This window comes from Mustela nivalis (assembly GCF_964662115.1).
Source record: "Mustela nivalis genome assembly, chromosome: X".
NCBI classification, from domain to species: Eukaryota; Metazoa; Chordata; class Mammalia; order Carnivora; family Mustelidae; genus Mustela; species Mustela nivalis.
This window is the reverse complement of record NC_139040.1, coordinates 98019759-98045313: the sequence shown is the minus strand read 5'-3', so window position 1 is coordinate 98045313 and position 25555 is coordinate 98019759. Positions and strand designations below refer to the sequence as shown.

Below are 25555 nucleotides of genomic sequence, written 5' to 3'. Positions count from 1 at the left end.
TGCCCTACTGATCTGATCTGTACTACTGCTTATGCTTTTTTCTCATAGACAGGATTACTGTGAATAATATGTAATTTATTTCAAAGATGATTTTACATAATTTTCTGTTTCTGAATTTCCTATTTCTAGTTTGTTTCAATCAAATTACTTCAGATGGTGTTTTTTTCCTTAAAAGTAGGAAGTCAGTCTTTTTCTTTAACTCTATTACAGGGTTGGCTGGTGGATCTTCTCAACAAGTTTGGCACTTTGAATGGGTTCCAGATTTTGCATGATCGTTTTATTAATGGATCAGCATTAAATGTTCAAATAATCGCAGCCCTTATAAAGTAAGTTTGTTTTCAAATGAATCTTCAGTGTGTTCTAGGAATTGCTACTTAATTCCTTGGTAAAAAATTTTCTTTTTTTCAAGTATGGTTTCCTCTTTAACTGATAACTTGGATTTTTTTAAAAGTAATGTAAGTAAGTCTGAGTTTAGTCCTAGTTGATTGTAAGAAAGTGAGTATTACAAGAGGTTTTTTTTGTCTTTCTTCTTTCAGACCATTTGGGCAATGCTATGAGTTTCTCACTCTTCATACAGTGAAAAAGTACTTTCTTCCAGTAATAGAAATGGTTCCACAGTTTTTAGAAAACTTAACTGATGAAGAGCTGAAAAAAGAAGCAAAGAATGAAGCCAAAAATGATGCCCTTTCAATGATTATTAAGTCTTTGAAGAATTTGGCTTCAAGGGTTCCAGGACAAGAAGAAACTGTAAAAAATTTAGAAATATTTAGGTTAAAAATGATACTTAGGTAAGATGTTTTCCTCTTAAAATAAACTGTGAATATTTAGAATCCTATTTAACACTGACTTTCTCTTCTAGATTACTGCAAATTTCGTCTTTCAATGGAAAGATGAATGCACTGAATGAGGTTAATAAGGTGATATCTAGTGTGTCTTACTACACTCATCGACATGGTAACCCTGAGGAGGAAGAGTGGCTCACAGCTGAACGAATGGCAGTAAGTCCTTTGGTTCTTCTTTCATGAATAAAAATCTGCCTAAGGCAAAAATTAGAATGGCTTTACTTAACATAGTAATAACATTTTAAAGAAAACCTTGAGACTGGGACATGTTGGGACTGATTTATGACTCTTAATTCTCAGAACTTTTTGTAATAACATAGCTTATTTGGTAGTGATACAGGTAGTTCGCACATCTTTGATAAATTTACTGCTGAATGTAGGTATTCCAAAGTAATTATAAGCTTGTTGGAAGGGTTTGGTTGAAGTGGAGTAGATAAAGGTGATCTTGGGGATAGATTGGATAGTATCTGGTACCTGATGAATGAAGTGGCCTATCGTTCACTTCACTGATGCCACTTCCAGATCTTAAAACAGGAAATACAATTACTGGAAGAAGGTGTACATGAATTAATATTTTATTATTTTAAGAACCTCACTTAAGCACTTCTGTTCATACTGTTCTAATGTTGAATGTTTAGGAAACTTTACCATAGATCCTGCTTTTTTGCCCCCCTCCCCTTTTTTTGAAGCTGTCATTTATTTTAGAGAGTTACACAAGTGGGGGTAGGGGCAGAAGGAGAAAGAACGAAGGAGAGAGAGAATATATCCAGCAGACTCCCCAATGAGTATAGAGCCTGGCGTGGGGATCAGTCCCACAATCCATAAGATCATGACCTGAGCCAAGACCCAGCTGAGCCGCCCATGCACCCCTTACCATAGATACTTCTCTATTTTGTAGTTTTAAAATACATAAGTATGCCACTTAAAAAATATTGGAGGAATAACTTAGTGCATAGTATCTGACAGTACTGAACAGACATCTTAACAGAACTGACCTTGCTCTCATGGCAGCTTCAGTTTAGTAGGGGAAACAACTATTTGGATGTGATAAAGAGGATGTGGAAGAAGCATAGACATTGGCCCTGTGTTAGGGGTTAGGTGTAAAACATCTGATTTTGTATATGTGATTTGTGCGTCTAGTTTGTTGGGAAGCTGAACACTGCTTCTCAGAGTATGGTCTGTGGTCAGCTTCTGGTCCTTGAACCATTGCCAGTGCTTGAGGAGTACAGAAAATGGCATCAAATGTTTAGAAACTTCTGTAGCAATTTGACATTGCCTCATGCTTCCTGTGTTTTACAAATGTACCTGTAACAGATTAGAAATAAAAATGGACCTTTACCACCTGAGAAGTGTGCTTATCCAGCACATTTGGGGGCTTAATACTTTATTATTCTCATTAAGTTGAATACTGTAAAATTAAACAATATGGGCTGTTACCTTTTTGAGAGCAAAGTCAGTTCTGTTAAGATGTCTGTTCAGTACTGTCAGACACTATGCACTAAGTTATTCCTCCAATATTTTTTAAGTGGCATACTTACGTATTTTAAAACTACAAAATAGAGAAGTATCTATGGTAAGTCAGTTTTCTTCTATTGGTATAGAAAATAAATGCCAGTCAGCAACATAGTGTAGTGTTACAGAAACACAGGCTTATGAAGCATGTAGCCTTATTTTCAGTTCCACTTCTAACACTTCTGAGCCTGTTTACTCTTCCATAATAGGATAATATTTCCCTCATTGGGATTGTTTGGAAGATTAAAGTGCTACTGGATAAGCAGTAGTAGCATAATTGGTTAATAAATAAAGCAAAAAATTAAAAGGGCGTGTTTTCACCAAAATCACAACCAGTGTAAAGAAACCAAAGATCTTGAAATGGATCTTGTTGCCCACTCTGCCTGAACCATGGTGCTTGCTATACTTAAATAACACTTCCCTGTGTAAGTGCTAGAGTAGAACCTTTTTTTTTTTTTTTTTTTAAGATTTTATTTATTTGACAAAGTAACAGTGAGAGAGGAACTCTAGCAAGGAGAGTGGGAGAGGGAGAAGCAGACTTCCTACGGAGCAAGGAACCCAATGTGGGGCTCAATCCCAGGACCCAGGGATCATAACCTGAGCCAAAGGCAGATGCTTAATGACTGAGCCACCCAGGCACCCCTGGAGTAGAATCTTTTTAATAATTGCACTATTTCTGATTCATGGAAACATTTCTGTATGTGCAAAATTGTTATGTGAAATTACTGGTTTTTTTCATAGTTTGAATTAAAACAGCACATAAACCTATTACATTAGTCTGGTTTTTTTTTTTTTAATTCCTACTAATGTTTAAAGTGTGAATAATATTTCATACATTTTTTTTAAAAGCTCCTATGTTTGTTTCTTCTTTAAAAGAAGTTTTTGAATTATGTTTAGGAATGGATACAGCAGAACAATATCTTATCCATAGTATTGCGAGATAGTCTGCATCAACCACAGTATGTAGAAAAGCTAGAGAAGATTCTTCGTTTCGTCATTAAAGAAAAAGCTCTGACTTTACAAGATCTTGATAATATCTGGGCAGCACAGGTAAGAAGTTTCAGGTGTGACTCTTTGCTTTTTACAAAAAAGATACTAAAAACTAAATAAAGTAGTTGTGAAACAGGATGACTGCTTACATGGTTTGACTTTTGGTACATTTAAATGCTCATGATTTATAGAAATCTTATCAAGAATCTTTTTAAAATAGCCAGTAATACATATTTTTAAAGATTTGTGAAAGAAAAAAGATCTATGTAGTTATTTTAGAGAGAGCATGGGGAGGGACAGCAAGAGGGAAAGAGAAGAGAGTCTTAAGCAGACCCCATGCTGAGTGCAGAGCCCGACAGAGGGCTCAACCTCACGACCTGAGTCGAAACCAGGAGTTGGATGCTTAACCGACTGTGCCAACTAGGCACCCTGAAGCAGCTAATAATATTTTAAATATTCATCAGTTGCGTATGTTTGGTACAGGTTAGCAATTTGGGTTTTTTTTGTTTTGTTTTGTTTTTTAGTATTCATTACAAATTTTTGACTGAAGTATTTTATTCACACAGTGTTCTATTAGTTTCTTCATAAACTTAATTCAAAAAACAAACTTCAGTGTCAGTAGAGTTAAATCACTAGATTGATTTATGTAGACATGTAATAATCCAAAGGATTTATAGCTTTTCTGAAAGAAAAGTAAAGTTTTTGGTTTCAGAGCTAGAAACTAGGTGATTCCTTTGATTACCTCAATGACAGGTTTTTACTGGGATCACTTGGAAGTATTGTTGAGTTTTAGATTACACAGCTTCATTTTTGAGTCTGTAGAAACCAAGGAAACATTCAGTTTTCCTTTTGAGCGCTTATGGTTCCAGTTTTGGAACAGTACCATTGGTGTGCCTTATTGTAATGTTAAAATTGACCCGTTTAAATTCAGTAAATTCAGATAAAGGCTCACATGAATTCCCAAGTACACATTAACCATGTATATCAAGAAATTAATTTGTCAGGTTTTAAAGGCCAGTTCTAAGATTTTATTTATTTATCGGGGGGGAGGGTGGAGAGAGAGCACAGGCAGACAGAATAGCAGGCAGAGGCAGAGGGAGAAGCAGGCTCCCTGCCAAGCAAGGAGCCCGACGTGGGACTCGATCCCAGGACGCTGGGATCATGACCTGAGCCGAAGGCAGCTGCTTAACCAACTGAGCCACCCAGGCGTCCCTTAAAGGCCAGTTCTAAAGCATTTTTTATATGTATGAATTTTGTTATGTTCTACCCTTAGATGAAGCTGGTGGGAATAGTTTAATAGCTGTCAGCAGTCAATATACACAACTTTATCTGCTGTTCAAATTCTAATGTGCTATGTTTTCTTTGGTTTTTCAATAGGCAGGGAAGCATGAAGCCATTGTGAAGAACGTACATGATCTGCTGGCAAAGTTAGCATGGGATTTTTCTCCTGAACAACTTGATCATCTTTTTGATTGCTTTAAGGTAATAGCATAGTAAAATTGTGCCACTTTGTTTTAATAAAATTACCTTATTAGATATTTGAGTTGCTCTTAGTCAATAAATACTTCAATAGGAATTATTTAACAATTCCTGGTGTGAAGGAATTGGTCGTCTTTTTTTTTTTTTTTTTCAGATTTTATTTATTTATTTGACAGACACAGCGAGAGAGGGAACACAAGCAGGGGGCCGTGAAAGAGAGAGAAGCAGGCTCCATACGGGGCTCAATCACAGAACCCTGGGATCATGAACCGAACTGAAGGCAGCCACCTAATGACGGAGCATCCAGGCTCCCTCCAATGAGAACTTAATGTTCATTTTTATAATAATAGCCCTTATAAATACGGAATCTTTTTTAAACTCAGGTTGTGAGTTTGGATTCCTTTTCCCTAGCAGTTTGAATTTTTATTAATAGGTTCAGGTGCTCTGTAGGACTTCAGGGAAGGACGATTGGTTGCAATAAAAAATAAAGTGTCAATAATGGGATTACCAATATCTTGGCATCCTGGGGTGATGTACACAGGCAAATGGAAGTGTAATTTATAAGGTAGCCCAAGAGTGCCCCTATAGCAATACCTGCATTGGTATCATTTTAAGGCCATATTGTGTTGTGGTCTCTCTATGGTTGCTAGTATTGGGTTTGTAAAAACCGTATGATTGGTAAATATGTGGATTAAGAACATACGACTTTAAGGCAATAGCAGTGTTCACAAGGGTAGAGGTGTGTTGTGTTAACAACTGGCATTGGATGATAAAGGTATCTTGTTTAAAGTAACAGTTACACTGACTGCTTCGGGAACATAAGTTGCCACAACCATCTTGGAAATAGATTGGTATTTCTTGAAAAGTATAGAATTTTCAGGACTCATCAATTTGACTTCTCAATATATCCTCTAGAGGAACTCATGGATGCGTGTGCCAGGATAACACTTTAACATTTGCAGCAGAATTATTTGTAATAGCAAGCAAGAGAATGGATAAATTGTGGAAATTTCCTACAGTGAAATAGTTCACAACAGTGAGAAGAAGCAGATTTGAGCAATTCAACCACATGGATGAGTCTAATAAAAGTTGAAGAAAGGAATAAAATCACATAATTCATATACCTTGATTGCATTAACATAAACTACAGATTAAGACCCCAGCTAGCTTCTCAAATGTTGCTTACCATGTTGTTTTTTGATCTAGGTAATTGTTACACAGGTGTTTACATTATGTACTTTAGTAATGGTATATATTTATACCTTTCTTGATGGGTATTTCCCAATAGAAGAAAAAAATGTGAATTACTGGCTTATACCTCAGACCAGGTAAATCTGCATTACTTGGTATGAGGCCCGGGAGTCTGTATTTTAAGCAGCATTTTCAGATGAATCTTAAGTATATTAAAATTGTAAATAATTGCCTTACGGAAAAATTCAGTTTGAAATCTATCAAAGGCAGCTTAGGAAATAATAGAATCCGTTATCATGGGTACTCTAAAATTAATTGTCATTCAGTTTTAATCTTGAAATGACTTCCGAATTCGCACGTACATGATCAAGATGGCCATGGTAGAAATAGAAAAGAAGAAAGAGGTCAATTGCTGTTACAGCCCCCGAACCCTCCTCTTCTAAGGATAATTTAAATATAATAACAGTCTAAATACAAACATGGATTGCATTCTTTTTTTCCCTCCCCTTGGCTAAGCTGGTGTTTACTGAGCACTTGTTATTTGGTAACAAGCACTGTTTTTTGAAATATTGAAACTTTGTCCTAAAGATGATTCAGAGGAAGCATGAAGTCCAGATCACTTTGCAGTTCTTTATGGACTGGAACCAAATGATTTCAGACATGTTGATTAGTTTTTATATAGGTATTTGCATAGTCTAGTTTTAAGTAAGTCTTTGTTCTTAAAGCAGTTATACCATTGTACAGTCACGTCAGGGTTTTCACATCCTTGCCAGCAGTTGTTTTTGTCAGAATTTTGGATTTGTGATAGTCTGCTTGGTGTCAAGTGTCTCGTTGTGGTATTGGTTCTTAGATCCTTGATCACTAATGAGGTTGAACACCTTTTTATATGTTGCTTTTTCTTTATTTTATTGTGAAAACCCTACTGAAGTTTTGTTCCTAATTTTTCCTATTGGCTTGTTTTTTTCTTAGTGGTTTGTAGGAGTTCTTGGCATTCTCAGTGGTAGTCCTTATCAGTTCAAGTGTTGCAAAGAATTTCTCCCAGTCTGTCGTTGGTCTTTTTCACTCTCCATATGGTGGCTTTGGATGAATAGGTGTTCTTAACTAATTTTTTCCTTAGTTGATTTTGTGTGTAATTATTTTAGTATATATCCCTCAGAGATGAGTACATGAAGGAAAAAATATTATCATACCTAAAAAAATCTAATAGTTCTGTAGTACTGTCAAATAGTGTTGAACTTCAGTTTTCTCAGATCATTATTTTTGACATTTGTTTGAATCAGGATCCATACTTTGTAATTGGTTGTATCCGTCTTTCTTTGAATCTAGTTTCCCCCTTTTTCTTTTTCATTCTCCCTGCAATCTATTTGTTGAAGAGGCTATAATTAATGATTGTTGTGTTGTTTTATATCAATAGTATAAAATACAGGCTTGTGGAGGGTTTTTTTTCCCTTTTGCTAGAATACATCATAGGTGGTCATGTGCTCTTAATTCAGGAGGCATGTAATGCCTAGTTACTTTTCAGTTAACTTTCTTAAGATCTTTTTTTTTTTTTTTAAGATTTTATTTATTTACTTGACAGAGATCACAAGTAGGCAGAGAGGCAGACAGAGAGAGGAGGAAGCAGGCTCCCCGCTGAGCCGAGCGCCCGATGTGGGGCTCGATCTCAGGACCCTGGGATCATGACCTGAGCCAAAGGCAGAGGCTTTAACCCACTGAGCCACCGAGGCGCCCCACTTAAGATCTTCTTAATTGTATATCTAATATTTCAGTTTTTTTCATGTATCCTTAGATGTTTTTATATTTTTCATAATTTTGAGGGGTCTATGAGGAATTATAAGTATGCGCTAAAGTTGTCTTCTAAGATAGCCCTTATTTATCAAATTGTAAATGTGTAATAATCCCATTGAAAGAATATCCTGTAATTAACATAGTCATCCTTCTTTTGTTTGCTGTTAGGTTGACTTCACTTTATTTTCTAATAAAAACTCATTAGCAGCTTTATACCTACCTTTCTCATATTGTTTAGCAAAACATCCCTGGCCTTGACCCGTTGCATGCCGCCATCAGACACACCTCACCCCAGGCGCATTGAATAAACTGGGCATTTGTAAAAATATCATTTTCAGAGGGTTTTTTCCCCCATTGTGGAGATTTTAAATGAGTGTTGTATCTTCTAAATTGAAATGTAATAGCACCATGTCATTTCTGCATATTAGAAATTGTTTTCATTGGTTAAGAACAGACTTTGTTAGACTGTCTTGTTTTTATATGATTCATGCACAGTGTTCTCTCATCAGCTTTTAAAATTTATTATGAAAATCTTTGTATATATCAGGTTGTCATTGCCATCTTTTAATACAATTTTTCTTTTCTTTTTTAAGATTTTATTGATTTGAGAGAGATCACAAGAGCAGAGTGGGGTAGGGGCAGAGGGACATTGGGGCTGAATGCCATGACCCTGGGATCATGACCTGAGTAGAAGTCAGATGCTTAACTGACTGAGCCACCTAGGCACCCCTTAGTATAATTTTAAATTCACTAATAACAGACTGAATCTCAGGCAGTGGTTTTCAGCAAGTCAATTCAGTACCTCTCACCCCCACTATCAGAGATAATTTGGCAGGAAATGGATATAGTTTTTGTTGTCACAGCTGGGAGGAAGAGTTGCTACTAGCTTCTACTGGGTAGGGGCTAGGGATGCTGCTAAACATCGTACTGTGCACGGGACAGCCCCAACAACAAAAATTTCACCAACCTAAAATGTTAGTACCAAGGTTGAAAAACCCTGATGTTAAGTATTTAACTATAAAGAGGGTATTGTTTGGTTGGGTGTGGGGTTGTTTGTTTGTTTGTTTTTTGGTCCTCATGTTTAATTCTGCCCTATCTTATCTCAGTTATTACTAGAATAATTCTGTGCTCAGGTGTGTTTTTCCCATGAATATAGTTAATTCCATGATGCCTGATTTTATCACTGATGGGTAAATTTGTTGTTTCCATGTCATTTTAATTTCTTTTCTAGGCCAGCTGGACAAATGCAAGTAAAAAGCAGCGTGAAAAGCTACTTGAGCTGATACGTCGCCTTGCAGAAGATGATAAAGATGGTGTGATGGCGCACAAAGTGTTGAACCTACTGTGGAATCTGGCCCACAGTGATGATGTACCTGTAGACATCATGGACCTGGCTCTCAGTGCCCACATAAAAATACTAGATTATAGTTGCTCACAGGTAAGGTGAACCTTCATTCTCAGGATGGCTTAAATCTAGAATAGTTCTACATCTTTTGATGTTAGTTTTGAAATGATCTTCAAGAATTGACTCACTTCCTTCGTGTAAGTCTGTCTTCCTCATGTTAGGTCTCTATGTCAAAATTTTGTGTATCATCTGAAAAGCATTTTAGTCTCCTTGGGAGAAAGACAGTATTAAAAAAGAGAAAACCAGATTATATGGTAATAACATTGTCAAATGCGTGGTGCTAAAATTACCAGTTTCAAATAGATCATAAGATACTAAACCTGATGAGGGGCTTAAGAGGTAAGAGATTTGAGTTTTCTTTGCTCGCAGGGAAATTAAGAAAAATTAATAGAATTTTCTAAATGGTAAAACATTTTGAGCCTTGCCTGTGAGCAAATCACACAACAGCTTCCCTGTATTCTAACTTGTATCATGTTAACTATTAACTTATGGTAAAATGAAAATTGTTGATTAAATAATTTTCCACTTGTTTAAACTATTTGCTACACTGATGAACTGAAATTTAGGTGAGAGCTAGTAAGCTCAAGTAGGTGTGTGTGATTCAGATTTTTTTAAAAACATTTAAAACATTTGCTCGTGACAATTCATTAAATAGTATATCAAATATTAATAACCTTCAGTTTGAATTATTTCATTAAACAGAGACATACACACAAAAAGTAATCCAAACTTAAACTTCTTAGGTGCAGAAACCTGCATTTCTGATTACTGTTGATTTAGGGGAAGGAATAAATAAGGTATGAGGAGTGATCATATTTGAAATAATTTTGAGTTTGTAATACTTTTATGTGTCCATCTTTTTGTGTATATGTCCATATGTCCTTAGTTTTATTTTCGGTGAAACTCTTTTTAGCTTAGTTGCCATACCATTATTTTCTTGGTTAAATAGAAATTTTTGGTATCCCTCACTATGCTAAAACAGTCCCATGTAGAATAACAGTTGGGGTTTTGTGTTACTGCTGAATTTTATTATATGATAAAATTCTTTGAAACATTGGATAGTGCTGTTTCACTTTTTGTCGTTTTGGTAGTAAATGTGAAATAAAAATATATTCATTGCTTTTTAACACTGCTAAGCTCTTTTCTGCCATTATTACATGCTTGTGATAATTTATAAGAAGCCCTATTTTATCTTTGGAGATGGAGTTTTCCTGTGTATGACCTATCTAAAACTTTATTTTTGTTTAAGGACCGTGACACACAGAAGATCCAGTGGATAGATCGCTTTATAGAAGAACTTCGTACAAATGACAAATGGGTAATTCCTGCATTGAAACAAATTAGAGAAATTTGTAGTTTGTTCGGTGAAGCCCCTCAAAATTTGAGGTAAGGCTTTTAACAGAAAGTCTGAATATTTCTGTTTTTACATCTTATTGGGAAAAAAATAGCACTGTAACTTGGTAAAAGCATATTTTTCAAAAGAAAGTGGGAAGTTGATAGGCTAAGGGAAAGGTTAATTTAGAACAAAAGACATATTCACATCCTTGATTTTATTGATGAGAAAGTAAGCCACAATTAAGTGATAAATACCAGAATCAGCAATATTCTGTATTACTCATGAAAGATGATAAGATCTAGTTTAAAATATTTGATTGATTTTAGTTAAATTTCTGTTAGTGGTATGTATGTGTGTGTGTGTGTGTGTGTGTGTTTATACATACGTGTGTGTGTGTGTGTGTGTGTGTGTATTTATAAATAGTGGTCTTTAATCATCTTACATGCCAAATTCTGGTTAGTAGAATAATTTGTCCTGGTATTTTTTAAGAGTTGGAATAGTTAACGTGGAAAGTTAAAAATAATGTTCAGAGAGAGAAAGTGAGAGAGTGCTAGGTGTTAGTACCAAGAATATTTATAGTGTGGTCAGGATTCCTGGGTACGACCATTGTGTCTAAATAGTCGTATCTTGTAAAGATTTGCTAATTGAAAGAAACGTGATTTTCTTATGTGTAAAATTAGATGATTGACAAAGATCCTTTGCAGCTCTAGATTATTGTGATTATGCCTAAGACAGAAAAGGCCATATATATATTTTGGGTTCAGTGGTTGAACTTTGTCTCGGTTTTTTCCAAAGGCTTGAAAAAATACGAAATTAGAAAAACTGTAGGGATAAACAGTAGAGAAAATCCAGACACGTATCTTACTAATAGTAACATTTATTTGAGAGACATATTTTTATTGAGGGGCCACTGTACGTAATGCCTTTTTGCCTTTCTCAAATGAATTAATTTTTCTGTTGTAGAAAGAGTAGTTTACATATTCTTTCACAGTACAGTGGCTTCATCTCCACTAGAATAGTAATGGCTCTGAGAGGTTAATTGCTTTCAGTGAAGGTAGTAGAACATGTTGGAAAGGAACTAGATGTCTTTCTGGTGATACCTGTTGGCAAATACATGTACAAACCAAGTGTCCCAGAATGTACCTTGAAAGGCTAATAAATAAAATTTTACAGAAAGCATTTTCTTTGATCAAATTCTTCACTATTATGACATAATTTTTGTGATGCTAGTACCCTAAGAGAGTTATGTTCCTGTTTTATAATTCTGGACATAACCATGTTAACATACACAAGTGCTCTATTATTTCTGTGGTATAGGAGTAGAGAGGTTAGTCATTGAAGTAGATGCCCATGTTGAGATTGGAGAATATTAATGTATAGTTTCCATGTAAATAATAATGGAATAAATGTCTGATTTTTGAGGCATTATTTCCTTTTAAATTACTTGATATTGTTACTAAAGTAATGGCCAAGAGTATAATTCTATCATGAGGAAAACCATTTAAACATTTTTAAGTAGTAGCTAAGAATTTAGATTGTATAGGCTCTTTTGAATGCAACGGAGTTTAATTGCCTAATTATATTGTTAAGTTCTTCTCGTTTCAGTCAAACTCAGCGAAGTCCCCATGTATTTTACCGCCATGACTTAATCAATCAACTTCAGCACAATCATGCCCTAGTTACTTTGGTAGCAGAAAACCTTGCAACTTATATGGAAAGCATGAGGCTGTATGCTAGAGGTATGTATTATAAGCTCACATGAAATAAGGGAAATAACAGCAACTTCCCAGTAATTTTTTTCATCAGTTACCTCACAAATGGACACCCCAAGTATTTGAAAGATGGACGATAATGAGTCTTATTAACTGTGTTCCTTTGTGAGTTTCTGTTCCATTTTTACTCTGAATTTTTACCCACCATAAATTCCGAGCCAGCATTTCACAGCTTTTTCTTTAGTGCTTTCCTTCCCCACTCTCCCAGTTAAATTGATTTCTCTTTCTTCTTCGGGAGTTCTGCCTGCCTATACTGTGTCATTGCTTGTTACCTTCTTTGGAATGTACTGGATTTATTCTCAACCTTTGTTTCCTTACTACCATCACCTTTATTTTTTCATGAAAACTTGTATTGTCTAAGTCTGTTCTTGTTTATGTTGTAGTCCCTTTATAATCCTAAATCCTTATTTCATAAGTCTTTCAGACTTTGTGAATTAGAAAATTCATAAGAACAATGATGTGAAACTACAAGAATCCATAGGTTTATGTTGGTTTTCAAAGTGTGAATTTGTTTAAACATGTTAGGGTAGAGTTTCCTGAGGTTTCAGCAGCCAGTTTTTACGTTCCTACCATATGTAGAGCTCTGTTTCGATACTCATTTTTGCCCTCTGGCAGTTGAGTTTATCTGTGCCTAGGGTAAGGATGGGTTTTCAGTGCAGATTCCATCTTGTAGGCCCAGCTTTGTTGCCATAGCCATAGAAAGAAAACTTTCTACTACCACTGCTAGAAATAGAATTGAACATAATGGTTTCTGAACATATACTATTGATTTTAACATTTTATAGTAGGTAAGAATCTGGAGGAGCAAATAGTCATATATTTAAAATAGTATTTCTAACACTCATTATTTGGAAAGCAGATTAGACCCTTGGCATTCTTGAATAAAATCCCGAGATGCTTATAAATCATAGGATTTGTTTAACACAGGGGTAAATATCTATCTCTCTATATAGATATCTCTCTATATATATTCCCATCTAAAATTTACATAAACATAATGGAAAAATTAAGCAGCTCTTCAGATATGCCTTCTAATTGTATTGACTCCTTGGTTCTTCCATTTACCACCTCTGGGCCAGCTGAGTCCTCCAGAATGTAGAGCTAGGTCAGCTGTCGAAGCATCAGGTGGCTAAGCACCAGGCAGTGGTCTTAAACTGTTTCAGGCCTGAGTTCCTTCTGAGCAGCATGACAAGACAACTGGAGCAATACAGGAACATAATCATGTAATTTATGTTCTGTACCAAATGCAACCAAAATCTAAGAGAAGTATAAGAGGTTTCTGTGTAATACACCAAGTCGTTCCAGCATCTGGGCTCAGTTTAACATAATGCAGATTCTTTGTTATGGTCTCCTCTCTTGCTGGTACAAAGTCCTTACAAATGCCATTGCAGGCCTTCCCCCCCAAAATGGGGCCATATAAATCATATGCGCTGCATTGATGATTTTTATTTACTTTATTTGTATGTGATGTTTCGGTTCTTTTCATTGCCAGAAATTGAGTACTATGCTGTTGGGGTGTTCAGGAGTCGATGGTGCATGTGCAGTTCAGCCTCACTAGGGTCAGAAGCTTTGTTTTAGTCCAATTCTCCATGAGTCATTCCCTCCTCTCAATTTCATTGTCTAAAGAAGTCTTCAGGTTTCCCTCCTTAACATCTGAGCCACCCAGGTAGCCCTAGTTTTCCCTCCTTAAATTTTCTGTAGCTCCAGAAAGTGAGAGGTACGGCTCTTCATACAAGTGAGATTGTCTAGATCTGAAAATGACTACAAACATACTAGGTCAAGTTAAAGTATGCTGGGACAGTGCCTGGCACATAGTAGTAAGCTCTTGGATTTTTGTTACTGACGGTTCCCTGAATTCGTTGACACACCTTCTCTTTCTCCCAACTTTGCTAACTTTTCCTTCTTTCATACAGTACTCTTCAGATTAATACCAAACAGTTAGTCCTTAGATCCTTAAATATGGAGAGAGGGGCTTGAGTACTTTTTTAAACTATTAAAATCCTTCTGTTATAATGAACTTTCCAGAGTATTACGTCACTTCTGTGGTAACTTCAGCTACCAGTTTCTGAACTTGAAATTCTAAAGTGAATTACAGCTTTTGTCTCTGTATAATAGAAATAGTTCATAGATCTCATTAGGTATGAGACATTTCAGGATGACATCAAGCTTCCATAATTTCCCGATACTCTTAATTTCTGATAACTATTCTGTCAGTATTACATATTTGTCCTGCCCATATTTCATCTCCACCAGCATCTTTAGTTTTGGAACAAAACGTTTTTACAGTAGTGTGGTCAGCTGATTTACCTCCTCTTTTAATATTACTTAGATAAAGTAATGAATTTATTAAAATTCTCTCTAATATTTATTCATGTGTTCATACTAATGGTGCTTTCAGATACTAGTGCATACAGGGATCCTTGAAAAGTTTCTTCGTGCATACAACAAAGTAGAAGACCACTTTTAATTTTCTCTCACATTTGCCTTATTGGTAGGGTAGTCATTGTATTATTGACTTGAACGCTTATTGATAGTTTTATTTACCATTTTTCCTGGTTTCTGAATAGAATTGTAGGACTCATTTTCATTATATATCATGTGTTTGCATTCTGTTTTCTAAGGACTACCACTTCCAGTGACCTCTTTCCAGTCTCTTAGATCCAATACTGGACATTTTTAGGAACATTTTTTCACATATAAGATTTCTTCCTGAGCATCATTAACCAGCAGTGCTGTCTGTGTTAGGGTCAAATCCTGGTCTAGACTTTCTCAGCTTTGGCTCATTCCTACATATCAGTCATGAAAAACAGTTAAATTTGTGTGGGCTCTTTGTGATTAAAAAAAAAAAAAATTGAGCATTCATTTTATAAATAGCTTACAGTTCTCTAGAGTAATGGTTATTTTCTAAGGCTTGGTATAAGGAAAGTACATAAGATGGTACTCCAGCAGCTTATTTTAGAAAGTTAGAAAGGGCTTAAGGAATTTTGTTAAGGGGTTCCTAGATGGCTTAGTCAGATGACTATCAGACTCCTGATTTTGACTCAGATCATTATCTCAAGGGTCATGAGATAAAGTCCCAAGTCAGGCTCTGCTCTCAGCAGGGAATCTGCTTGCCATTCTCTATCTTTGCCACCCCCATTCCCACCCTGCCAATGGTGTGCTTATTCTCTCTCTCAGATCTTTTTTTAAAAAGGGGGGGGGGGTGCGGAATCTTGTTGACATGTCAAAACTGAACAGGAGTTGGCTCTCACTGGCAAAAATTAGGTCAAGATAAATAAAAATAACTAAATCCATTGAATAAAATACAGACCCCTAAGTCCATGCTGAAAGAAAGGGAAGTGTACCAACTAATACATGTAGAACATGTGATGATAATTTGAAAAAAAAAAAATGGGATGAGGGGTTTCATTTTTTGAATGGTGGGAGTAAGATGCTCAGTTGACCTTATTTTTTTTTTAAGACCTTTTTTTTTTAAGACTTTTTTTTTTTTTTTTTTTTTTTTAAGATTCTTTGTTTTAGAGAGAAGGGTCCAAGGGGGTGATGGGAGAGAGAGCAAGAATCTCAAGCAGACTGTCCTCTGGGTGTGCTGCAACCCAACATGTGGCTCAGTCTCAGAACCTTGAGATCATGACCTGAACCAAAGTCGAGTTGGACACTTGTCTGACTGAACCACCCAGGTTCCCCTCAGTGGACCTTTTCCTTAACCATTTCACTGAAATTTTAAATAATCATTAAAAGTACCTGGGAACTATTCTACAGGATACAGAAAATAGGGAAACAATTATTCAAGAAAATCTCTTGAGAAGAGCAGCAGGAATTTGTAGCAGTGGAGCCACAACTTTTACTCCCTTCCCACAGCTGCCAGTCTAGGGCTGTGGTTACACTATATGGCATTTCTTATCTTGCCCAGTTACGTTTTGCAGAAGTTCTCTTCTAAGGCAGTCATGGTAAAACAGAGACTCCGTTATCCTGAAGTGTCTGCTCATGGGGCTGAAGCTTTACTTCAGGCATGGTAGGCTGAGAATACTGAACCTCCAGTTACTTCCTTTGCAGCTAGCTATGTCATAAGATGGAAATTCTGTGCCTAGAGGGACAAACTGAGAAAATCGGGGGCTATTACTGTTTCCCACACACTAGTACCACTCATAGAGGCAGAGGTATCACGCTGGGAGAAGCTACTTACTATGTTGTTACCGGGTCCTGTGCAGTGGCATAGAAGTTCTGCCCAGAGGGAGAGAGACAGGCTGTGAGGACAAAGAGCCCAGCAGTTAGGCTTGAAGGGATTGACCTTATTTGGACCAGAGCATACTATTCCTAAGGATTTTTTTTTTTTTTAAGATTTTATTTATTTATTTGACAGAGATCACAAGCAGGCAGAGAGGCAGGCAGAGAGAGAGGGGGAGGGAAGCAGGCTCCCTGCTGAGCAGAGAGCCCAATATGGGGCTCCATCCCAGGACTCTGGGATCATGACCTGAGCCAAAGGCAGAGTCTTTAACCCACTGAGCCACCCAGGTGCCCCTCCTAAGAGTATTATTAAAAGCAGTGGAAATTTTGGTGAAGAGCAATTAAGAGGTAGCTTGTAGTTCTCTGTACTCATATTAACCCACAAAACAGCAGAGCAACCAAAAGTTGAACAGAGATATCTAGATAAAGAGAGCCAAGATGAGCCCTCCTGGGAACATAGTCAACCCTAGGGGTCACAAATGTTCTGTACATGCATTAGATTGCTCCCACTCAGAAGCAATCACAGCAAGACATGGACAAGTTGAAAACATTCTTCAGTCCACACACCAATCCATCAACAAAGGTTGTAAGCTTCACTGGCTCAAGGACTTAAATTCAGTTTCTGACCAAACACTGGATGAATTACAAGCAACATGATGCAAGGGCAACTATTAAGAAGCCAGGCTTAAAAGTAAAATTTATCCCATTTAAAAGTAAAAGGAATAAAATACATCCCTTGTAGTCAAAAAGACTATGTTTCATAGCCAAGACTATTCTTGTGAATGATGAGGAAGAAAAAAAAAAATCTCTGGTACTACTACTCCTTGACTGAATGTGGGACAAAAACTACTTGATCTATGATGGTAGCCTCCAAGCCACACTCCTACCCAGTGGGTAACAGGTAATCTAACTAGTCAAGGGGACTTAATAACAGCCTTTGACCAGTAAGGGGCTAATGCTGAACCAGTAACAATCTATAGGTAGCAAGGCTGAAAGAGTAAAAACAAGGAAGAAAAACACTGTGGGTGAAATAGACTTGACTGAGTTAGTTCAGCCTAGTCCCTAAACAACCTAACAAACACCACCCAGGGAGTGAATGGGTGGTAGCAGTATTCAGGTTGCTACAATACATTTAAATACCGAGATTTTAGCCAAAAATAAATAAATAAATAAAAAGTCTCGCCCATACATACACAGACCACAGAAACTTCCTCTGAAAGGGCCCAGATTGTAGACTTTGTAGATTAAAAACTTGAAAGCAGTTACTTACAGTTACACTTAAGGACCTGTTGGAAATTTTGTCTGAAGAACTAAAGGGTAGTATCGTGAGTTTAAGTTGATAATGGCAATAACAAGATAGAGTTTTTTTCTAAAAAAGAGAATCAAATGGAAATTCTTAAGTTGAAAAATGCAGTACCTAAAATGAAAAATTTGCCACAGGGGCTGAACTGTAGATTTGAGCTGGTGGAAGAATCAGTCTGTGAAGATTGATCAGTAGAAATTATGTAACCTGAAGAACAGTGAAGAAAGGATGAAGAAAAATGAAGAGAATCTTAGGGAAATAGAGGACACCATTAAGATTACCAACTTACATGTAATAGGAGTACTGGAAGGATGTGTGGGGGAGAGAAGGGAGCAGAAAAAGACAATCACTGAAGACTTCTAGATTTCATTGAGAGACATTAACCTATACAAGAAGCTTAAAGAACTCTAAGTAAGTTAAAGTTAGAGAGACCTAGATGCAGGCACATCATAGTTGTAAGAAATTTTTAAGGATATTTAAAAAAAAAAAAAGACTTCACAAGGAAACAGGAGTAAAATTAACTATTGTGTTTTAGAACTTCAGAGACCAGAAGGCATTAAGATAATGTACACAAAGTGCTTGGGCAGTGGAGGGACCTAACAGCTAAGAATCTTATATTCAGCAAAACTATTTTTAAAAAATGATGGCAAGGGACGCCTGGGTGGCTCAGTGGGTTAAAGCCTCTGCCTTCGGCTCAGGTCATAATCCCAGGGTCCTGGGATTGAGCCCCGTGGCAGGCTCTCTGCTCAGCAGGAAGCCTGCTTCCCTTCCTCTCTGGCTGCCTCTGCCTACCTGTGATCTCTGTCAAATAAATAAATTCATTTAAAAAAAAAAATGAAGGCAAAATAAAGACCTTCCCGGATAAATACTGAGAATTTATTGCAAGCAGATTTGCCATGCAAGACATGCTGAAGAACATAATTAGGCTGACAGTAAGTGACATGAGATAGTAATTCAAAACTCCAGGGGAGAAATAAAAGAACTACAGGCATACCTTGTTTTATTGCTCACTGAAGATAATTGCATATTTTACAAATTGAAAGTTTGTGACAAGTCTGCATCAAGCAATTTTATCAGTGCTATTTTTCCAGTAATATTTGCTCATTTCACATCTCTGTTACATCTTGGTAATTCTCACAGTATTTCAAATTCTTCCTTTGTACTTGTTAAGGTGATGTATGATTGATGATTATGACTTGACCAACGCTTAGATGATTGGCATTTTTTTTTTAAAGATCTTACTTATTTGAGAGAGAGAGATCACAAGCTGGGGAGAGAGGGAAAGAGGAAGAAGCAGACTCCCCACTGAGGGGGGAGCCTGATAAGAGATTCAGTCCAAGGGCCTGAGCTGCAGGCAGAAGCTTAACTGCCACCCAGGTGCCCTGATTAGCATTCTTTAACAATAAAGTATTTTTGAATTAAGGTATTACATTGTTTTTTAAGACATAATGCTATTTCTTGCTTAGTAGGATATGATAACAATGTAAGTCTAAGTTTCATGTGCACTATAAAGCCAAAGGCTTCATTTGACTCACTTCATTGCAATACTTGATTTGTTTTAGGGTCCTGGACCCAAACTTGGAATATCTCCAAGGTATCTCCCCCAAGGAGATAGGGATATCTCCAAGGTATCCCTATAGAAGTTTTGAACACTATAAACCCATAGTGCATACCTAACAGGTTTCTTTAGAATACTCCAACCAGCAACAGCAGAGTGTACATTCTTAAGTGTAAATAGAATATTCTACAGGACAGACCATATTCTAGGCCATCAGCAGACCTCATTAACCTAAAATACTGAAATCCTATAAGGTAGGGGTTTTATCCATAATTGAATTAAATTATAAATGAAAAGGGAAATTTGGGGATTTCACAAGTATATGTTAGGTATATGCTCCTGGCTAACCAGTGGGTCAAAGAAGAAATGACAGCTGTGAAATGAGAGTAAACTGAGATGAGTGAAAACAAAATACCAAAACTTATGAGAGTTGCTAAGTCAGTGCTCAGAGGGAAATTTATACCTCCAGATGTTTATTGTGAAGAAGAAAGTTAGCAGATCAGTAACCTTCAGAAACTAGAAAAGAGCAGACTAAATGCAAAGTAGGGAGGAAGGAAATAATATTGGAAGTGTAATCAAGTAAGTTAAGGGAGGAAAAAGAATTTCAAACTAAATGTTTTTCTTTTTAAGATCAGAAAAATTGACAAACCTTTAGCTAGGCTAAGAAAATGACTCAATTATGAAAATCAGAAGTGAGAGGGCATCACTACTGGTCTTACGAAAAAGTATGAGAATACCAAATTACGGAAATTGAAGAAGCAATAAAAAAGTTGTATAGACTTATATCAAGTAAAAAGATTGAATTAGTAACCAGGAATCTTACCACAAAGTTGTTCCAGGACCAAATGGTTTCATTAGTGAATTTTGCTGAACATTTAAAGAATTATCACCAGTCTTTCAGAAACTCTTTAAAAAAAATTAAGGAACACTCCTTCTATGAAGTTGTTAGTTAACTACCCTGATAGTAAAATAATACAACGACATCAGAAGAAAACTGTAGACCAATATCCCTTATGAGTATAGATTCAGAATCATCAAAAATAAACCAAATTGGGCAACATAAAAAGTATTATGGGGTACCTGGCTGGCTCATTCAAAAGAGCATGCAACTCTTGATCTTGGGGTTGTGAGTTCAACCCCCCACATTGGGTGTGGAGATTTCTTAAAATCTTAGAAAAAAGGATTATGTATTGTTACTAATTGGAATGTATCTCTGGAACACAAAGTTGATTTGACACCTAAAAGTCCATTGTGATGCAGCGTATTAATCCAGTAAAGGAACAAAACTATGTGATCTCAGTAGGTGAAAGGTATTTGACAAAATATAACACCCTTCATTTTAAAATCATTCAACAAACTAGGAATAGAATGTAATTTTATCAACCTGATAAAGGGCATCTTAAAGATCTCACAGTTGATAGCCTCATACTTACTGGTGAAAGTGGCTGCTTTCCCCTTTGGAACAGGTATAAGACCAGGATGTCCATCCTAGTCACTTTTTTTTTTTTTTTTTTAAGATTTATTTATTTATTTATTTGACAGACAAAGATCACAAGCAGGCAGAGAAGCAGGCAGAGAGAGAGGAGGAAGCAGGCTCCCTGCTGAGCAGAGAGCCCGATGTGGGGCTCGATCCCCAGGACTCTGGGATCATGACCTGAGCCGAAGGCAGAGGCTTTAACCCACCGAGCCACCCAGGCGCCCCATCCTAGTCACTTCTAATTTAATCTTCTGTTGCAGGTGCTAGCCTGAGCAACTAGACAAGAAAAATAAATCCTCACTGGAAAAGAAGCAAAACTATTACCACAGAAAACAACATCTGTATATAGAAGTCCCTAAAATCTATTAAACCTAATAAATGAGTTGAACCAGAATGCAGGAATTAAGATTACAATGTCAGTTGTATTTCTGTATGCTCAGCAGTGTGCAGCCTTAAAAATTTTATAATTTTATTTACAGTAGCCTTACAAAGAACGAAATAATTAGGAATGAATTGAACAAAAGGAGAATCAAACATACACTTCTTTTTGCTTTTTTAAAGATCTTATTTTTTTGAGTACTCTCTACACCCAGTGCAGGCCTCAAACACAAAACCCTGAGATCAGGAGTCTCAGGCCCCACTGACTAAGCCAGCCAGGCACCCCCAAAACTTGTATGTACATTTTAAACTACAGGACAATATTGTTAAAAGAAGTTAAAGATTTAAATAAAGGGAAAGACATTCCATATCCACTGAATGGAACCCTTAATATTGTTAAGGTCATAGTACTTTGCAAGTTGATCTACAGATTCAATGCAATCCCTATAAAAATCCAAACTTCTCTCTCTTTACAGAAATTGACAAGCTGATCCTAAAAATTATGGAAATGCAAGGGACCCTAGGACCCTAATAGCCAAAACAGTCTTGATGGTAAAAACCAAAATTGGCTGGCCTGTAATACTTCCTGATTTCAAAACTTAATGCAAAATAACCATAATCAAGACAGTGTGGTACTGACATAAGAATAGATGTATGCATCAGTGAACTATAATTGATAATCTAGAAATAATAAATAGTTAAATTTATGCTTGACTTTTTTTTTTTTTAAAGATTTTATTTATGACAGAGAGCAGGAGGGAATACAACAAGCACAGGGGAGCTAAAGAAGGAGAAGCAAGGGAGCTCGATATGGCACTTCATCCCAGGATGCTTGGGATCATTACCTGAGTTGAAGGCAAATGCTTAATGACTGAGCCACCCAGGCACTCCTAAATATTTTTTAAGGTTTTAGTTATATATTTGACAGAGAAATCACAAGCAGACAGAGGGGAAGGGGGAAACAGGCTCCCTGCTGAGTAGAGAGCCCAGTGTGGGGCCCCAGGACCCTGAGATCATGACCTGAGCCTCAGGTAGAGGCTTAACCCACTGAGCCACCCAGGTGCCCTTAAATTTATGCTTGATTTCTTAAAAGGGTGTCCAGAATGTTCAGTGGAAAGAAGTCTTTTTGGTAAGTGTTGCTGAAAAATATATGTATGTACATCTAAAAGAATAGTTTGATCCCCTGCGTCTTACCATCCACAAAGCTTAAAAAACATATCATAGACCTAAAAGTATGAAACTGCTAGGGAAAAAATAGAAATAAATTTTTGTGGTTTTGGTTTAGGGGAAAATAACATTCTAAGAAGGTTGAAAAGTAAGATCTTGGACTTAACTACTTGCAAATGGTACAACCAAGAAAGTTAAATGACAAAAGAACTCTTTCAACTCAAAAGACAGCCCAGTTAGGAAATGGACAGAGGATCTGTATAAACATTTCTCTTGAGATAACAAATGGCTAAGGCACACAAGAAGACGCTCAATATCATTAGTTACTAAGTTAATGGAAATCAAAACTACGTTGAGATCCTATTTCACACATAAGGATGACCAAAAAAGTTGACAAAAATGTTTACATGGCCTTGCCTATACTAAAAACCATTGAATTGTACATTTTAAATGTGTGAATTTTAGGGTATTTGAATCCTGTCTCAAGATAGATGCTTTTTCAGATGTGAACTTTTTCCCCGTAATGGGTTATAAAATAGACTCTAAACATTTGCATTCTGAGAGGAACCAGTTTGTTAGCCTTAGCCATAGACACTTGAATTTAATTTACTCTCATCTCATTTCTTACTAATAGTTTTTTTTTAAGATTTTTTTTATTTGACACAGAGAGAAAGGGAGGGAGAGCACAAGCAGGGGTAGTGGCAGGTAGGTAGAGGGAGAAGCAGACTCCTCATTGAACAAGGAGCCCATTGTGGACCCTAGGATCACTGTAAGCAGAAGGCAGACACTCAACCAACTGAGCCATCCAGGTGTCCCTGAAGAATTGTTCTTGGTGGCACATTTAATAGATCGCTTTCTTTTGGTTAAGTAGAAGAAAAATTGGTTTTTGTAGGGAAAATAAGAGATAGGTAGAGAATAAATAATTAGTAAACTAAGCAAACTTAGTGAATAAATAATTAGTAAATAATAAAGAATTAATGACTTTTTGACTGACTTAATATCCTTTGGTTAAAGTCAGCAGTGTTGTAGATCCATGTGTATAATGCATGATTTTTCTTAATTTGCAGATCATGAAGACTATGACCCCCAAACTGTGAGGCTGGGAAGTAGATACAGTCATGTTCAAGAAGTCCAAGAACGGCTTAACTTCCTTAGGTTTGTTTTAAATCATCAGTGTTGTTCTCTTTATGACAGATCAAGAGTGCTTAGTTAATGTGCTGTATAGTTAGGTCATGTTAGGGGAACTTTTTGCCTGCCACCTTATATTCCCACATGGAAATGATTACCTAAAATTCAAAGGACATTTCCCTAACTGGTTATGATTAAATACTTTTTATTAAATTATTGGCTGAGTTTTTTCTTCTTTGCAGTATTTGAAGAGAGCACATTTTAAGATTTTTGGATAGACTTCTTTCTTCATATTTGTTTTCGCTAAAAATAAGTGTATTTTTGAAGAATAAATTCCCATATTTTGATACAACCAGCTGGAGAGCCATAATCACCTTAATGGTATCCTAGTCGATAAGGAAATGGAGACAGGGGGCTGCTGGCTCAACACTTAAAGAATGGTTTTTGTCCACTGCTGCCTTGTTTATCCTTGCAGTGGCTGACAGAGGTGGTCCGAATGTGTCAATAACATTGTTCTGCTGATGATGAGGCAAAGAGGTTTATCCCCTTGAGCCATAGCTAAATGTAGTCCAAGGCTAAATTTGAATTTCCTCAGTGATAATTAGCCTTTAATGCTTATACACTTACAGATTTGAAATTGTTAAGAATTTTTGACGAGCAGTTTCATGTAAATTTAAAAACCACATACTGCAGAAATGCTTATTCAGTTCGTAAGTGTGCTAGGGGAAATGCTCAGATTGTCAGTGCTTTGGGAAATCTATTGCATTTATTATTTTGACATATTGGGGGATTTTTTTCTCCTGAGCTATGTTAATTATGGACTTGTGTATTACTAAACTATGTGTTTATCTACTGGAAAACATTTATGTAAATAGTTACATGATTTTAACTTTAAGAAAAACTCCCACCACCAGATTTTAAGAAGTTCGGCATTTGTTGAAAATGAAATTATTTTTCTGTGTGTGTTTTGATTTTCAACCACCCAAATAGAAGGACTTGCCTGTCTAGATAAAAAAAAAAAATCACTGTCATAGTGAGCCACTGTTACTGATTGGTATGTGTTGTATCCCTTAGGTTATATAGAACAGAAAAATGGTTATGATTCCTACTATCTTTTAAGTTTGTCGCAGGATCTATTTTACTCCATGGTCTGTTACACCTGTTTACATGACCTATAGCAACACACTCAAGGGGAAAACACCTGACGTACTGCTTTACTTGTCCTGTATTAAATGGTTTATATTTAATCCTCATAGCCATGCAGAAGGCAGGTATTCTCCCCATTTGATTAAAAAGCAACTGGAGGTAGTGCCTGGGTGGCTTGGGGTTAAAGCCTCTGCCTTCGTCTCAGGTAATGATCTCAGGGTCCTGGGATTGAGCCCCGCATCAGGGCTCTCTGCTCAGCGGGGACCCTGCTTCCCTCTCACTGTCTGCCTGCCTCTCTGCCTACTTGTGACTCTGTCAAATAAATAAATAAACTCTTCAAAAAAAACTGGAGATCAGCATGGCTTAAACCAGCTTCTTTGAAATTTCGCAGCCAATATGGACACCAGTTGTACCACTCAACTAGATCTGACTCAAGGTCTGTCCTTTTTATAGTAGACAGTGATTTTTGCAAATCTATTTTGGAGCCTTAAGGCTTCTAAGGAACTTCCTTTGAGATTTCTAAACAAGCAGTGGAGATTTGATTTCTCATTTCTTCTTTCTTTCCCCCTCCTCCCAACAACTGGGACAGCCCCACTTGTATTTTATACATTGGACTTCCAAGTGGAGTTTTTGCTTGAAGAATGTTTTATTAAAAAACAACAATAGACTTCGAAAAACAATGTATGTCACCACAGAGGACATTTCATATTGTATCTGTAAATGAGAGGTAGCAGGGTTAGATGGGACTAGGTGCTAGAAAGCCTCTCATAGCTCCACAGTTCTATTAAAATATCAAAAACCCTAGGATTGAGATCCCACAATGCTTGGAAGTAATGAGGGAACCCATTGACATGAAATA

At 36.6% G+C, this 25555-nt stretch overlaps 1 protein-coding gene across 8 annotated transcripts in view; it reads left to right on the top strand.

Moving 5' to 3' along the window:
• Nucleotides 1–25555, top strand: part of USP9X (ubiquitin specific peptidase 9 X-linked) — a 163260-nt gene that overhangs the window by 78910 nt on the left and 58795 nt on the right. For 4 of the 8 annotated variants that reach the window (XM_082717797.1, XM_082717799.1, XM_082717796.1 and 1 more), the window contains 9 exons: nucleotides 211–326; nucleotides 537–788; nucleotides 860–998; nucleotides 3252–3404; nucleotides 4722–4826; nucleotides 9034–9240; nucleotides 10457–10593; nucleotides 12134–12282; nucleotides 23490–23577. In XM_082717797.1, the coding sequence (XP_082573923.1) occupies nucleotides 211–326; nucleotides 537–788; nucleotides 860–998; nucleotides 3252–3404; nucleotides 4722–4826; nucleotides 9034–9240; nucleotides 10457–10593; nucleotides 12134–12282; nucleotides 23490–23577 (1346 nt within the window). The remainder of the gene's footprint in view (nucleotides 1–210; nucleotides 327–536; nucleotides 789–859; nucleotides 999–3251; nucleotides 3405–4721; nucleotides 4827–9033; nucleotides 9241–10456; nucleotides 10594–12133; nucleotides 12283–23489; nucleotides 23578–25555) is intronic. The other 4 variants (XM_082717801.1, XM_082717803.1, XM_082717800.1 and 1 more) reach the window with 1 other exon arrangement.